The 17,644-nt window shown below is 35.8% G+C and overlaps 1 protein-coding gene across 6 annotated transcripts in view; it reads left to right on the top strand.

Moving 5' to 3' along the window:
* Window positions 1–17,644, top strand: part of CPNE3 (copine 3) — a 32,168-nt gene that overhangs the window by 6,634 nt on the left and 7,890 nt on the right. For all 6 annotated transcript variants that reach the window (XM_074884076.1, XM_074884077.1, XM_074884067.1 and 3 more), the window contains 9 exons: window positions 4,549–4,688; window positions 5,274–5,453; window positions 6,615–6,689; window positions 7,151–7,222; window positions 8,050–8,133; window positions 9,713–9,802; window positions 13,197–13,295; window positions 16,066–16,152; window positions 16,742–16,801. In XM_074884076.1, coding sequence (XP_074740177.1) covers window positions 4,557–4,688; window positions 5,274–5,453; window positions 6,615–6,689; window positions 7,151–7,222; window positions 8,050–8,133; window positions 9,713–9,802; window positions 13,197–13,295; window positions 16,066–16,152; window positions 16,742–16,801 — 879 coding nt within the window. In that variant the 5' untranslated portion in view covers window positions 4,549–4,556. The remainder of the gene's footprint in view (window positions 1–4,548; window positions 4,689–5,273; window positions 5,454–6,614; window positions 6,690–7,150; window positions 7,223–8,049; window positions 8,134–9,712; window positions 9,803–13,196; window positions 13,296–16,065; window positions 16,153–16,741; window positions 16,802–17,644) is intronic.

The following is a 17,644-nucleotide window of genomic DNA, read 5'->3' on the forward strand; positions in this document are numbered from 1 at the left end:
GTTTTGGCTGGGGTAGAGCTAATTTTCCTTCTTAGCAGGTAGAATAGTGCTGTGTTTTGGATTCAGTGTGGGATTTGGTATGAGAATAATGTTGATAATACCCCCAGGTTTTTAGTTGTTGCTAAGAAATCAAGGACAATTCCACTTCCAGTGTCCTGCCAGTGTGCAGGTACACACAAAGCTGGGAGGGAGCACAGCCAGAGCAACGGACCCAAACTGGCCAGTGAAATATTCCAGACCATATACATCATGCTCAGTATATAGATGAGGGTTGGCTGGGAAGCTGTGGCTCTTTTGGGGTTGCAGTTTTGGGATTTCCCCTCCTCTGAGATCACTAGCTGGGAAGGGGCTGGGCATTGGTTGGCGGGTGGTGAGCAATTGTGTTGCTCATCACTCGTTTCTATATTTTATTGTTATTATTAATATTTTCAATTTTTATTTAATTTTAATTATTAAATTTTTTTTATCTCAACCTAGAAGTCTCCTTTTACCAATCCAGTTGTCTCTCCAGTCCCCTGGGGCAGGGGAGGGTGTGCGAGAGACTGTGTGGTGTTTGACTGATGGCCAGGTTTAAACCATGACACCAGGTTTACAGTTTCTGTTGAAAAGCAGAACTTGGCTGGGTTATTTGGTGGATGTCACTTGTCTTCAATAGAATCATCAGTGGAATTCAAAAAAGTCCTTGACCTAGAGCTTTGCTTTGGTAATGACAACTCAAGTGGAAGGACTTGTAGTATACTTAGTTGACCTAGTCATGCTCTTGAGCGGCCTAGAGATGAAATGGGATGAGGAACAAGTATGTCCCTTGTAACTGTACATTGCTGCAGTTCAGAGTCTGTATGTTGCAAATTCTGCCATACAGTTTATATAGTAATTTTCAGTGTTCTCCTGTCCAGAATTATCGGTGTTTTTTTAAAAGCCTGATACGTTCCTGTGGTCATAAAAGCTATTCTAGTAAAAAGAACTATTGAGCTGTCATCTGGCCCCTTTCTGCTGTGCTTTACCTCACTTTATGGTGTACCCTGTATGGAGGACAAACAGTTGATAGCTTGAGAAAAACAGAGGTTTTAATTAAATTTCGCCAATGGGGAGCAGAGTTACTTTCATAACAGTAACTAATTGAATAACTAAGTCTCTTGTTGTGTGACGTAACTTACTGACAGTCAAGGCTCATCCTGCTAGATCCCAAACAATGTCATCTGGCCATGTAAAGTTACTCCAGTATCCCAAATGTGCAAGTAATCCAGTCACGTATCTAGAATATTTTCCATCTGATTTGCCTACTAGATTTGATAGTGTTTTGTAGAACGGTATTTCAAGAGGTAATTCACTAGTGCAGCTGTGATTTCTTATTCCCACCATCCTGAAGAGACTGCAGTTTTCCAGAGTCTTTATTCCATCAAGCCTTCAAAAAGAGCATGCTTACTTATGTGACAGTGACTCTGATCCTTCAGGATGTTTATTATCTTTAGGAATCTTACCACCCACCTCCCAAACTTGTTTTGAAAGTTTTCAGCTAACACAGGCTTTCAGAAGTGAGGAGAATTGGGTGGAGTTGGAGTAATTCTTCCTTTTAAGTAGTATGGGATTACAGGGACTCGTGCAGGATATGCAGAGCTCCAACAGCTACTGCTGCTGTTAAAGACTTCTGAGTGCACACATGTGAAGCATCTGTGTGCCCTTTGCAAGTTCTGTAATGACTGCAGTGTTGTGAGAGAAGTATCTGTTGTTTATGTACCAAGTTTCACTACCATAAATACTGTTTTGGGTTAATGTGATATGACTTTTTCTCACTAGTATTTTACCAACTTTTTATGTTTATACTATTGAAAATCAGATTATATACAACTATTTGCTGTAATGTATCGGTCTTACAGTATTATGGATAATCATGTTGACTGTTTTTCAAATAAAATAGCAAAATTATTTCTTGAAATACATTAGAAGTATTACAGACATCTTCAACCCATTGTACAAATAATGATTCCTAATATTCTCGAAACCTCTGAGGAAAATGCCTTGCATTATTTTTCATCTTGGATTTTGCAAAACTGGAAATGGAAGAGATTAAAGGACTATCTCAGGATTTGGGAAGTTTTGCTTTTGTATCTGCATTTCAGGTTGAATATCCTCCACTTGGATAAATGCATGTTCTTGTTATAAGTTGGTTTTTATCTAATGTGGACACAATTATTAGGTCTCAAACAAGAGCATTTGCATTTCGGTGAAGGGAAGCAGCTTTTTTATTCGTCTTTTCTCTGTGTGTTAAAGGATGCTTTTTGCACAGCATCTCTTTTGCTAAATCTGCTCTTTTCCCATGTTCGATGCATAGTGGAAGATTCAGGGACATGTGGAGGAGGAGAGGAAGTAACAGAATTGACGTATTAGTGTGAGAAAGTACTTCAGATGTAAGAGAAGTGGAACGTGTACACACAGGCTAAGTAGAAAAAGCTGACCAGGTTTTTAGGTTGACTGGATGCTATCTGTTTACCAGTGATTTTGGAAATGTAACTTTAACAAAAGGAATGTGACTACAAGTCCTTTCGGGGACTCGTAATAATACGGAATTCCAGGGACGTTAGAGCATGAAAATTTTGACTGTTTTGAGAAATACGTCTCAAAGCTAGAATTCTGTTGAATTTCATGAAAACCCTTTCTACTTGCTGTTGCAGCATCAGTGGGTATTACAGCATCATTTTGTCAGCAGAAAGTTGTTTTTCTGGAAACAGCCATTAAGGAGGCATGCACTGGTCTGCACTGGATTCTATGGGTAAAACCACTGACTGTTAATGAGCTCTGGAAGCCAGGAAAGCAATAGGGAATGGAAAATACCAGTATAAAAAAAGAACCAGGAAAAAAGGGGCAGACTGCTTTTTAGAGGTATGCTTTCTAAGGCTAAAAAACATTGGTTTAAAAACAATTTAAATACTTAACTTAGAGCTTCACTTTTTTTTCCCCCCTCAAGAATGACTGAAACTTGGTGAAGTCATGAGAGCAAATGATACTCAAAGATGGAATTATGTTTAGGTGTTTGGGAGGTACAGGAGAATTTCCATGAATCTGACATGCTTCTTAAAAATAGCGTATGGATGTCAGAGTGGTTCCTTTACAGATCATTTATATTTACTTCAGTCTCCAAAAGGTCCATCTCTAAGATACCAAAACAGAGATAGAGAGGCAATGTGTGAAGTGTGCCCTAGTGGAATACAAGAAGCCTCAGGAAAATTCCCTCAGACCACGGTGTTTTCTTTCTCCTGTTTTCAGTTCATTGTTCCTCTTTTCAATGTTCCTTTCCCTTTTTGCCTCTAAAAAAAAGTTCCTTTTCACCAAAAGTCATATGAATGCAGTGAAAGGAAGGGAGGTGAGTTGGGTTAAGTATAGTTTGATGTTCAAATACTCTATATGTGTATGATGCAAGTGAGCTGGCTAGATAGAAGCAAGATGCCTTTCCTTCCTTATTATTCTGTTTAGTGTGTCATGCACTTTCAAGACAAGTTAATCTAGAGGGATACTGTGTCTAGACTGTGGACTTACTGTAGAGAAGGAGAAGCTGAAGCTAAGGAGGCTTGGGAACTTCCAAGATAGGCTGCTTGCGGATTTGGAAGTTTTAGTCTCTGAGTCCAGGGCAATTGTACTGTAGAGGCTCACCTCCCAAAGAGGTGTTGGAAATGATTAACTGTATTCCTGAAGAGTATTAATTGTAGGGATTTTTTTATATAGAAAATATCTGCTGCTCAGGCCTAATTAGGCTTGCAAATGCATGTTATCCCAGCATGGGATTCATAACTCATAATTTCTGTAGGTTTATAATACCTGCTGGTCTTCTCAGTTCCAGTCGAGAATGATTGAGATACTTAAGAGGAAATGTGAGAAAGTTTTCAGTTGTTCTTTTTTTTTTTTAAACAAACCTTCAGAAAGAATACTTCCTCCTAATTCTGTGTTGTTACTTGGCTTCAGAGTTGCTTATCCCTATTATTAAAAACTGTAGTTGTTTTTGAAGATACACTAAAGCAAGATCCCCTATTCCTGTTACCCACTTTTTAACTCCTTTTCCAATTCTGCCATGTTCATGGCTTCAGCATTTTGTTACAAAGGTTTGGTAGAGGAGTATACCATATGATTTTTTTCCTTATTCATTGAATTATTATTAAAATCTACATTATAAGACACTGGTATTCATATGGGCTTTACAGGATGTAATTTAAAGCTTGCAAGTTTTATTGTCGGCAGTTCAAACCAGTGTGCTTTCTTCATGGTATGTCCTGTTTTCGATTTGGTTACTCAAGCATTCTAAGAAACCTGATCTTGTTTCTTATGTGCAGATTTTGAAATGAAGTTTTATACTTATGTGACAAAGCCAAGAGTATGACAGTAATACTGTGATGTTGGTACATGATAAATCTTAAAATTTGCATTTGGAGCCTCAAATTTTACCCCTGACAAGCTAACAGTTCTAATGATCAGATAGAGAATTAATGCATTGTGACAATCCCATTGTTTGCTTTTTAGTCTATTTTTAAAATAATGATTTCTGATGTTGCTTTCTAGCTTAACAAATGGCGGCACAGTGTGTGACAAAGGTGGAACTGACCATTGCCTGCACCAATCTCTTGGATAAAGATGTTGGTTCCAAGTCAGACCCGCTGTGTGTGCTTCTCCAAAACACGAGTGGTCAGCAGTGGTATGAGGTACAGTGTGATGCTTCTCATGAATATGCGAAAAACACAGTCTGACTTGTTGGACCTTTTAAAAGTGGAGTGTATGATTTCATTAAAATATTTTAGTAATATACCAGCACGTCTGAACACTTTTCATTAGATTATATCTATAATAGTTATACAGGCAGCACGCTAATAATTGTTTTCTAATAAATACTTACACCTGTCTGATTTTTAGCACTATTCCCCCAGCCATACGTGGCCCAAGAGAAGTAGCCTTCTGAATGCTTAAATGTGCTTTTATAAATCCAGTACTCCAAAACTAGGGTCTCATCCTGAATTTGACGATATAACATTTTTATGTTGATCTTCCTTACACAGGAATACGTACTTCTTACAGGGAGCAAAGAGAAACAGGTCATCAAATATCTCTTACAGCAGTGTTTTTTGTAATATAATGTGGTTATTTATATTTGATGAAAGGTTTGTGGGAAGATATGACTTTATAATATATAGCAAGAAGAACTTCTAAAAGTCTTTAATAATATGCTATTTGATTTGAGTGCTTGTTTGGTTGGTGAAATACTGGATAAAGTGATATCTTTCTAACTACAGGTTGATCGTACAGAAAGAGTTAAGAATTCCTTGAACCCAAAATTTGCCAAGAAATTCCTAATTGATTACTATTTTGAGCTTGTTCAGAAACTTAAATTTGGAATATATGACATCGATAACAAAACCTTTGATCTGAGTGATGATGACTTCTTAGGAGAATTTGAATGTACGCTAGGACAAGTAAGTATGCAAATGATTTTCCTTAGAATTAAGAAAATACAAGTTACTGCAAATCATTAACCACTTTTACCTTAAATTTATCACTGTTCTTGTGTAGTTGGGGTACTCTAAGTTGAAAAGGATTCCCTTTGGGTTTTTTTTTAAGCCTCAGTTCAGTGTATATACGTTTTATTTGCAAAAGGTCTTGAGATGATGCCCTGAAAGGTACTGTAGGATGGTGACTGTCTGTATGTTGTTGTATGAAAGTGGACTGTCAGTGAGCACAAAGCGGTAGTTGCTATTTATTTACTCTAATACTCAAATTCTTACGTTCATGCTCCATAAAAAGAGAATTGGTGTATAGCGACATAAGAGTGTTCCCAAAGGCCACGTTAACCTTGTAATTTGCTTTCCACTCAAGGCAAGCAGTGATTCTGGTTCTGCCTACTGTTGGTTTCACTCCCATTTCCTTGTCAAATTCTGCAATTGGTGCTATCGTGCAGCTTCTTTTTTAACTTGTTTCTAATAGATCCTTCAAAGGCACTTCTTCTGAGGAGAGTCTTCTTGGGATTTTTCCTCCCCTGTATCTAATGTATTTGTATTTTAGGTGCATTATCAAGATGGAGGCATTGTGAAATGAAATTCAGTAACAGTTTGAAATTAATCATTCATTCTTAAAGAAAAGAAGGACCTGTAGAATGAGTAGACACACTTTTGAGAAAGCGTTACTTGAAGAGGATAAAATAAAATCAACTAGAAACACTGCAGGGGGAGGCTGATGTTTGTTTGCATGACAAACGTTGTGTTTATAAATCTGTTTGCTAAAGCCATTTATGAAATGTGGCTTGCATGTGTTTGAATGGTATGTATGAAAAACTTGAAAACAATTTGAGATTGGAACTTAAGGTATTATCCTTGTCCATGTATGTGTATCATATTACTAGAAGACATTTTATTTCCTATTGTTCCTGAAACTCTGAATGTGTTCATCTGCATATGTGTTTTAAAATTTTGAAGTGTATCAAGTATTACCTATTTATTTATAGGAGATCATGGGAAGCAAATTTAATGTTGTCATCTTCATGATAAAGGAAAAGTTCCTGAAATGAAACTACCTCGCTATCTTTGAAAATCTATTAAATTGTGTTAATAATGCTTGATGCTCAAATTTTGTCTTGGCAGATAGTTTCTAGCAGGACTATAACAAAGCCATTAGTACTTAAAAATGGCAGACCTGCTGGAAGAGGAAGTATTACGGTAAGACAATTAAGACAATAAATCTCTTCAGTGTTTATCCTTAAATGTTTTTGTGGTGTTTTATTTAGTTAGTGCCTTGAACACAGTGTGTCTAATCTACAATGCTGTAAAAGGTATCTTAAAGCATTTTTTTTTTTTCCTCCACTAATATTTCTTTGTCATCCAAAAGGAGAGCAGCCCATCTTTTGCATCTATAAGACTCATTGCATCCATCAAAATAATTAGGGCATCTGATGTGCTACTATTTGGGCAGTATCTTTAATTGTCAGTGTCATCATGTAGGGAATCCCAATGTCAAAACAAATTGTTCCTCCGTTCTCCCACCCCATTTTTTTAATGCTTCATTTGTGCACAAACATGATTTGTTTTAATGGACCTGTCATAGAAGTGTTGTGAATATGAGAAGACTCTATGTAGTTCCTGAATACAAAATAAGTATTTTATTTTGTTTGTGTATCTAGATTACAGCAGAAGAAGTGAAGGATAACAGGGTGGTTGTATTGGAAGTAGAAGCAAGGAAACTGGACAATAAGGTATTTAAGTGATTGCTGTTTCTTTGATAAAGTAGTAAAATCAGAATCTTGTCAAAACAGGAAACATTAAAATGTTCATTCTTATTTTTTGCTGAAGTAATTAAATCCATTAAGGTTTTTCTTACTCTAAAAAAGAAACTGAAGAATGATTGCTTCAGAGTAACTTCACTGACTGTTTTGAAATTAATTATAACGTATTTCTAAATAAAACAAGTGCATTGCAGGGGTAGTTTGTGAACAGCATGCTTCCATTTAAATGTAAATCTTTACATTTAATTATAAAGATAAGGGAGTTTTAGTGTATTGATTTCTTTGAATAGCTGTATGAACGATTACCTGTTAGCTCTCTGAAATAAATGATAAAGAGTGTTCTTAGAGTGTATAAATCTGTTAGGTTAAATATTTTGGGTTTGGCTAAAATGACTGTATTTAGAAAGACTTTTAAAAACAAAATTAAAAAAAATTAATAATGAAAAAATGTTATTGTTTTTCCCAGACGATTTAATGCTATTTTTTTAAACTAGGTGGAATCCTCAGTTTCCTAACTATCCATCATAGTACTTATTGGTATAAGTATTCTTTTGTTTGAACTGTCAGGTATTTAGTATGTGGATACTACAGAACTTTGATCCTAATTCAATGGACATGTCCCATTTTTTTTCTCTTTCACAGGTGGTAATATGATCAGATTTGCATTTCTTCATCTAAAGCTTATGTTCCCTGAATATTTAGTTTACTTTTTGTTAATCTAAGTGTGTTTTAACTAGTGTTTAATGGCATTCATGCCACAGGCTGTTCTGGGATAATTACATGTTCTTTAAATACAGGATTTTTTTGGAAAGTCAGATCCTTATCTGGAATTCCACAAGCAGACTGGAGATGGAAACTGGGTGATGGTTCACAGAACAGAGGTAGGATATTTTCAGTCAACAATCTAGAGATTAAGGTTATTCGATTTCCAGTGAGTCACAGCTCTAAAGGTGCAGTACCTTACAAAAATAAGAGAATGGTTTGGTAGTTGACATGCAGACCAGTTAGGAATCACCTCAGCTCTTCCACTGACTTTCTTTTAGAATGGGGTCTGCTTTACTCAGATTGTGATTTATGCCACCTTGTTTTAAAGGAAAATAATGTTTTTTAAACTTTCTGCGATCTAGAAGAAAACAAGTGTTTTGAAAAGGTACTGCACGCTCACACAGGGACATTAGTCTTGGTGCTACTCTGAGGGTAGAATTTGAGCATTCCTGTGACAGTGCTGTTCTTATGTCATTAGTACAGCTAGATGACATTGACAGTAATTGTACCAAATGCTTGCATAGCAAGGGCAAGCCAAGGATAACGTGCTTGAGCAACAGCAGCCTGCCACCCAAGAGGAGGTGCAGAGGTCCCGTGGCAGCAACTGACAGGGTAGGAGTAGTTTCAAAATGTCTCACTGTAGTGGAAGCTCAGGCCCTAGTCACAGCTGAGGTACTGTGCACATTTGCAGTGATGACTGTATTAATTTTGAAGCATGGATGTTGAAGAAGTATAAATCCTTTCTGTGTCGCGTTTTATGAAGAAGAACAACCTCATGAGAGAACCTATTTTTATAAATCTATCATTTCCATGAGGATTTCAGTCATCTTCAATTTCAGTAATGAATCCAGAATCTGCTGTTCCAACCTGGAACTGGCTGGAGGATTAGTTCTTTGTTACAGATTTTAAAAACCTTTAATGCTACTAACTGCTATTTACTGTTTTCATTTTCAAAAGAGAGCTTTCTCTCTCTGTACAACAGTGCTGGAAGTATGAGGATTACTATTAACAGGTATCATTAATTAAGTATTGCTTCTTGTGCTTTATAAGATCATTATTTGATATATTGGGTATATTACAGATACTTTTCAGTTGACAAGTTCTGAAGATCCTTCAGTATTATTCATAAATATCACTTATTTAGCATTCAGCTTGAGAGACCTTTTATTCTCATGCACTGTTTCTGCCTAACTATACCATTAATTTCTTGAGAGAATATTTCCATAAGTGGAATTTCAGAATAAATATAAGCTGGAGTGAATTGTAATCTCTAGAGCACTGATATATTCAGAAATTCCAGTATAATCTTCTTGCATGTTTTTTTGGTAAATCACGCTTTTATATATGTTTATGTGTGTGCTAATTAAAAAAACCCCACAATGTCAATATTTGTGTAAAGATCAATTTAATTTTTTGCAGTGTGCTAGCTGAGTCATGTAACAGATCACAGTGCAGTCAAGAAAAACATGGAGTTGAAAGATACCATATCTTTTGGACAATGGTATTGCATGCTAAGAATGTTTAGTTTTGTTTATATCCTGTATGTTAGGATTTGGATTTGGATTGCAGGAAGTGATTGACAGCAGCATTAGTCAACTGTGTTTGCTTACAAAAATCATGGCATGAACGTATGACCCATTACGATGACTACTTTTCACTCTTGTGAACAATACTATTCTGACTTTTTTTTAACAGGTTATTAAAAACAACCTGAATCCTGTTTGGAGGCCCTTTAAAATCTCTCTCAATTCTCTTTGTTACAGTGACATGGATAAGTCAATCAAGGTAATGCATATGAAATGTGTGTATGAATTACTGCATTCAAAAATCAGAACATGGAATAAATGGAAGATGTGTTATTCTAGTTATTGCCTCTTTCAAATTGAAGTGAAAGTATTAGGTTTCTTACTCTTATCTGAAAGTCACAGAAATACATGCATGTTTTAGGAAAAAAAGTGTATCTCACATTTGTGATGCTTTATCTGGTAAAAGCTGGTCTTTAAAAGTGTGGGAAACCAGTTGAACATAAGTAGCTTTGAAATATGCAATTCAGTTTCTTATTTGGATTGTAAAGTTTTAGTGTTGCATCAGCCAATACCGGTGGTGTTAAGATATTGCATAGTGAAAGATACATGGTAAAGGCTAGAATGTGCTTTGTTCTGTGTTATGGATCTTGTAATACTTTGTTACTGGTGTAACAGGTAATGCTAATGAAATTCTTAATATACTATCTGATACAATTCATTACACTTAATATACTAGCTGAGATAATAGATGTGGACCAGATGTATCTTATGGCTACCAGATGTAGTAAATAAAACTCAACTTTCTGTCAGAAAGTCAACCAAACCTGTGATGTAATGGTTCAGATTTTGTATTGAATAAATTATGTTTAACTTCTGAATGTTTTTCTTCAGGAATTCCCTCTAGGGCTGGAATTGAAGCTAAACAACCAATCAAAATGCCATTTATAAGCTATTATGAACATGTTAGGAACCTGATATTTTAGCATTTGAAAAAGAAAAAAAAAAAAAACACAAATGAAACAAACCACTATACTTGCCATTCTTCCTCTGGGAAGGAAAAAAGGGAGCATGATCTGCATATGACAGGTATTAGTCATATGACTTAAGGCAGTCCTGGAAAATGCTTAACAGCCACAGGGATCTGGGTGTTAAAAGCACCTGTATAGATTTAAGTACGTAATTACAGAGAGATTAATGAACAACTTTACAAGCCCAGAACCTGCTTCCCTTACTGCTTCTGTGTTTTCTCCTTCTCATTTCTTTCTGCTTTCTTTTTCCCCAAAATAGCTGTGACAGCTCTTACATCTCCATACTGTAAATATATTTCTCTTTTTCAGTAAACAACCATACTAAAACTGTAGACCGTGGATAAAAATATGTCTGTTAAGATGGAGTTATTCTCAGCTCTATCATCCTTTTAATGAAGTCTGTTCCTTGGAATCTTACCTCAGAAGTGCAGGTTTATTTCTAGAAGAAATAGATTTTACTTGTCATTGTTATGGACTTTCAGACAGTAGGATTATGTGTTAATTTACAAATCTGGGAGCTATCACTTCAAACATTAAAATGCAGACAGAATTGTATAATAATGTTGTTGTAGGACAATACTTTTAACACTTTCATATGCGTGCAGTTGCATACGTAATGGGCTATTTGTCATAGTAAGTAAAACCACCAACTTTTCCATAATGAGTGGCTTTTCACCTATTTAATGGCTTAGTTTGTGTATCCCCAGCAATGCACAAACCAAGTTGATTCTTTATCTTCTGGATTTACTGCTGTATTCCATGTGAGTGTGTTTGCAGTCAGTTTTCTCTGTTGAAAATGTGAGCCTTTCACCTGGAGCAAGCATGCCTAGTTCTGTTGGGGAAAATATACATGTAATTTTATCACATGGTTCCTTAGCGCTATTGCATGTCCAGGAGGGCATACATGGAACAAAAGAAATATTTCTGTCTTGCCTGGAGTAAGTATTGAAAATTGTCTTAAATGGGTCAAATATATCAAGCAAGACAAATTTTGATCCCTCTAAAAGGAAAAAGAAATAACTGTGCTAACTGTGAACAAGTATCATAACTATTGGCTCAGGAAATGTCTTCAGTTTTAAATTTCAGGTACTGAAGCACTTGGCTGAGTATTTGATTGGCTTAATTTATGGCATTCAAAAGAATTTACATAGCATCTGCCATGAACATTAGTCTGTTGTTTCTGTGGCTGCTTGTATGAGATTTAAGTTGCTATCAGTGCATGTGCATGCATTTATTTATTTATTTATTAGTGCATTGAAAAGGTAGTGCAAACTGCAACAGAGGCATGTTCTGCACAGTGTGGAACTTGCATCTACACATCATATTTCGTACTTCAACATTACTGTTTGTTTTCAGAAAGTTAATTCCTCTCTCAGAAGCTCAAGTGTAGATGTTGAAGTTATTGGTTTACTTTGTTATTCCTAAGTGAACTGGCCAAGTAGTCAACTAAATTGTTTCTTGAATATAAGTATGATTTTTTCAGTCTGGAAAGACAGACATGAAAATAGATGTTCAATTTAAGCCATATATATTCAGAAAAGTTTTTCTTGAAGTTTATGTCTTGATTCCAAACAATAGGGGATTCCTACTTTGACTCGATTTATTATTGTTATTATTTATCATTATTATTAATAAGTATTTTTCTCTGTTTTTCTGTGATTAAGTTAGCTAGCATGTCTGTGTGCTAAACTGAAATATCAGAAGTGAATGGAATTAACATATGCTATTATAGATAAATATACAGCTTTTTATCTAGAAAAGCAGTTGGGTCACATTCATAAGTTGAGCTTTTAAAAAACAAAAATAGAGGACACTGAAGTAACAGTGGTAAAATGATGCTATCTCAAATTGATAGGTTCTCAAAGAAGAAAAAAGTATTTTTCACTTGGTCTGCCTTCTTTGTTGGGTTGAGGTGTTAAAAGATGAGTTGATTAAATAGTTAAACAACATTAAACACTGAATACAGAAAAAGAGGGATTTTTAGATGATATTCAGATCCGTGAAGTGTGGATCGTAGCGACTGCTTAAATTTGATAATAAAAATCAAGTCTTGTTTCTAGATTTAGGGCTGAACCTTCACATACTTATAAATTCTGAGTTATCTTGAAGATTAATAAAGTAATATAAAAGTATTAATAAAAATCTCATGAACACTGAATAACTGATTTTCTAAACTTTTGGCTGGGTGGTCAGAGGTAGTTTTTCAGAGGTATTAAGGAAATTTAAGTCTCTTAATCCATGGTGATAGTAAAAAAACCTACATTGTTTTCCTATTCTTCCTCACACCCCCTCACTCCCAAAATGTATTTTGATATAATTGATGTTACTTGCTTGTGCAAGACCTGACACTGCTTAGTATTCTCATCTCTCTTTACTTCAGTGGAAGATCTGATCTCAAACTGGGTATATTGGCTTTCACCCAATCTTAATCTATAATTTTTAGATGCAACTCTATGCCATTCTAAGACTGCAGACAAGAGACTAAGATGAGAAAAACTCCATGATGTAAGAGATTTTGGAATGTTTTGGATGTTCAGGTTTGCCTGAACTAGAAATGCTGTTGCAGTGTTTGTTGCTTTTGTAGTGCCATTTCTGTTACTAACAGTGAATAATGCTTAATTTTAGGTTGAGTGCTATGACTATGATAGTGATGGGTCTCATGATCTCATAGGAAGTTTTCAAACTACGATGTCAAAACTGAAGGAAGCATCTCGGTCCTCACCTGTAAGTCTTACATGGTCTAAGCTGTCTGTGTGGTTTTGATAAGCTGTTTTACTCATTTTTGGAGCAAAATTTATGTCACTTGACTTGCAGGTATCAAAGTTGTGTTAGGCTACACCTTAACAATCCTACTGTAGCTGGGGTTGACTCAGCATTTACATTATGCATCCCTTTCCTAGGATTAATATCTTGGTTACAGTTTTTAATATTGCATATCTTAAATACCCAACCATCACCACAAATGAATTTCACTAATCATAAAAACACAGAAATCAAAAAATTTAGAGTATCAGAAGACAGAATGCAGCACAAATTTCACTGCAGTTAAAAAGCCAAAGCTTGTAGTATTTTTTGAGGTTTTATTCAGTCCTTTATTTCGAGTATGGCCCTTACCAACTGTCATGGATACTTTAGTGAATATGAAAAAATTCAACACTTATGCCGCTGCACAAAAATGCAACTGAATGTGTTATGTTAGATGGATCTTCTTTGAAGTCAAATTACCCTTCCTGTTCTTATGAACTGTAAGAACCTGCAAACCTTTTAATAGATTAGTTTTACATTTATAAGAAAGGTGGCATAGCAACCTTAACATAAAAGTCTGTGTTTTATGTATGTTATCAAAATACTTTACCATCTTTTCCTTTAATTCTGTAAAACCTGCAGAACTGCTTCTGCATTAATAATAATAGGATATATATATAAAAGAATGCCTGCTTGTACTTTTCTAACATCTTGAGTGTTGCATTCACACTAAACTCTTCAGATCTGTTGAATGTGAAGAGTCCACCTTGACTGTAGTGGTTTTTGATTGCTGCTTTGTGCCCTGCCATGCTTTTCTTTAGAAACCCATTTCTGAATTCATTTTGAATTAGTCATGGTTCAGTTTAATGCCTCTTAAGGTTTTATATTGTTTGTAAGGAATTTTGGACTCGTGTCCTATGCATGTAATTCATATGCTGCCTAGTTGGAGCTCTTAGGTGGTGTTCTCATTTTTTTTCCTAGATTTTTCAGGGGCCAGGTGGTATCAGTTTAGCTTTCAGTGCTGACAGTGATCTTTCCTATCATTGTGTAATTAAAGTTTGCAAAAAATAAATTGGGGAGCAGGATGATTTCATAAAACCATTTTCTCTGCTTTTTAAAATGAAGATTTTACAAATCTTTTAACAAGACATTTTCCTTCTTTTTTTTTTTTAAAAAAAAAAAGTTGTGCTTTTGTTATAGAGCAATATCATAAATTAAGCAAGCCTAGCAGGCTTTTATGTTTGCATTTTCAAACCCATATTTTTGTAAGAACTGTGACAGTGGGTTCCCATGCAGTGAGAAGTATGTTGTGTAAAGGCTCCTTGAGAATATGAATACCTATTTTCATTGCACCCCTAGTAGCATAATAGGTGTGGTCTCTTTTGAATTTAAAGAAAAGGTATTTTAAATTATCTACCTGTGCTGGTTTTGGAAATGCTTTAAGAAAGTTGTTTTAATGAGAACTGTGGCTATACCTAATCTAAGTAATTTACTGCTCTGACAGTAAATGAAGCAAAGATAAGAGACAACACAAATAATCTGCTTCAGGTTTCTTCTACTTTTAAAAGGAACTAATCTGTCATCCTACATGATCTGATTAATTTGATAATGTCTGTAAAATATTTCTAATGCGCATTAGTTGACTTTATATACTCCAAGTGTGATCTTCAGTTACTACCACAATTCTGACATCAGCTGCACCTGTGGGAGATCTGGCACAACTTCTTTCAAGTTTACCTGAGGCAGGCATGGGTGTGACTCTGTATCCTCAGTTGCTGAAAAAGATGATCTTGTATAACTGAAGGGAACAAGTGTCTTTTACATTCTCTGGAGAACTGATGATTTTTCTTTTTTCCCCATTCCCTAAGGGGTGTATCTTCCCCCCCCCCCCCCCCCCCAAGCATGCTGTTAGTGAGCCCTGATTGGAGGATTATAAAATGTAGTTGAAAGATTGTAAATGCTATGTATCTTGGGGCTGTTACTGGTGAGGGCGTCACCAATTGACATAGTAGCACAAAACCAAGTCCCTGAAAGACAATTTCCATCGAATAGAAATGGTGCTGGTGGGGAAATGTCCAAAAACAGAAGGTAAACCAGAGGCATGTAGACTTCTCAGGTGCTGACCTTGTTAGTCCATTTTTTCACTCGAGATTAATTACAAGATCACTTTTTAGAACTTAATGAACTTAAACCAAAGCAGTGGAACCAGTTTCTGGCACTGAGCTAGAAGACATGTCTGGAATAGCTCCTCAGACTCTTTATGCACCAGACATGCTGCATTGTACCATCATGCCTGTATGACGGCAGGAGCTGCTTAACCTGGCTGTTGATTGCACTTGGAGGTTAATGTATTGGTTTGATTGATGAAGCCTCAACAATGGATTTTTTTTGTACGTTACTGCCACAGCTGCTGCTAACAGTGATGCTTTGCCTGAATCACCACGTCTTTACCAAAAAGGAAGTTGTTAGCAGAATCCTCAGAGGGAAAATGGTACAGAATGTCTTTGTATAGTTGAAATGCAGTTATCTAAACAAGCATTTGTAAGCTTTTGGGTAAGAGAAGATTTCTATCTTGATAATGGGATCTTTCTTGGGATTTTGGGCAGGCTGGGTTTAATTTTGCTTGATGGTGAAATAAACTGCATTTTAATACAAGCCCAAAGTATCAATCCTAGAATAAAGAATTTTAAAATTTGTTGCATAAATTATATTGATAGTGCTTTTGTTGGATTTTTTTGCGTGCATGCAGGTTGAATTTGAGTGCATCAATGAAAAGAAAAGACAGAAGAAAAAAAGCTATAAGAACTCTGGCATTGTGAGCGTTAAGCACTGTGAGGTCAGTAATATATTCTGGTATGACTCTTTGGTTTTAAGTGCTTAGGCATAACAACTCTCATCTATTATGCCTACACCCTCAGACTGTAAGAAACTTTAAAATGTCTGAAAGTTCCGGACACAGTAAATATCTAAGGGCTCTGATTCATATAAGGAGACAGATTGACAGCTGAATCACGTGTCTGTGCCCTCCCTTTCTCTTGAAGATGCCATCTATATGGCAAAGGTGGCTTACTAATTTGTAAGGCCATTCCTGAACCACTGTGTTTCCCAACTCACCGTTTTAAGGTGAATTAAATTCTGGTAAGTCTGTCATGATACATTGTTTTATAAATGATAGTGCTTTTGGAGCTCCTTTGTTGTCTGCCTGTAATTTTGAAAAGGCCTGATTCTGATGTACTTGAGTGTGTGATGGCACACTGTAAACAGCCTCAGTGCAGTGGGTGGGTGGGATATCTGTAGAGTAAAAGTAGTGCTTTGCATGGATAAAGAAAACAAATCTGGAACCTCAGAAGTTTCTCCAACAATACTTACTGGTTTTTTCCCATTTAAAAAAAAGTTAATTCCTATCTTTAACTTTTATTTTTTAGATAATAGTAGAATGCACATTCCTTGATTACATCATGGGGGGGTGTCAGCTGAATTTCACAGTAAGTTAAATCATTTATATAAAGTAGCTTTGGAGTTTTGGAACAAAATGAAGTATATAATTGCCTGTGCTCTTCATTAGATTAGATTATTGTTTGGTTTTTTGTTTTGTTTTGTTCTGTAGCATGGAGGGGGGAAGCCATTTTGCCAGAGTCCATCTAGTCTGTTTAGAAAAAATTATTTTCTTTACTTGTGGCACGAAGTTCTCAACCTATAGTTATGTTGGTTAGGAACTAGCTGAGCTGTGTGGATGGAGACCAATGAGAAATTGACATTTCTGTGATTTACTTAATTTCCTTTAAGATTTCACTTTTGCCCTTGATGGTGGTTTTCAAAGCCTTTTATTTTAATGAAAGCAACATACAGAAGCCATCATATGGGTTATGACCCTTAAGTAATGTAATTCGGAAACGAAATGCAGCACAAATAACAGTAAGATGTCTTCACCCTGGTAATATGCCTCATCACCAAGGCAGAGAAGACCCGTTGAGGTCAGACAAAGAATTATCTCTAGGTTTCTGTGGTGTCTGGCTAGTGGTACTTCTGAGAGAAAAGATATGTATGGCAAGATAGAGGATAAAATTAATTTAACAGCTATTGAAGAGCTGCTGTGAATGGTAACTGAAGTGAAAACCTGACAGATGAATGTTGTTTCAGCCCTTCTGAGAGATGCAGAGCTGCTGCTGGTTTTGTAGTGGCATTATTTTAAGAGTGTTAATATTCCAAGAAACCTGCATCGAAGTATTGTGCCTGTTAGATTTGTAGATGTCCTGGTAACTACTGTTTGTAACTCTTCCATGATTTTCACTTTGGCTTTGCCAGAGATAAGAAACATAATTTTATCT

This window comes from Strix uralensis, chromosome 1 (genome assembly GCF_047716275.1).
Source record: "Strix uralensis isolate ZFMK-TIS-50842 chromosome 1, bStrUra1, whole genome shotgun sequence".
Classification (NCBI taxonomy): Eukaryota; Metazoa; Chordata; class Aves; order Strigiformes; family Strigidae; genus Strix; species Strix uralensis.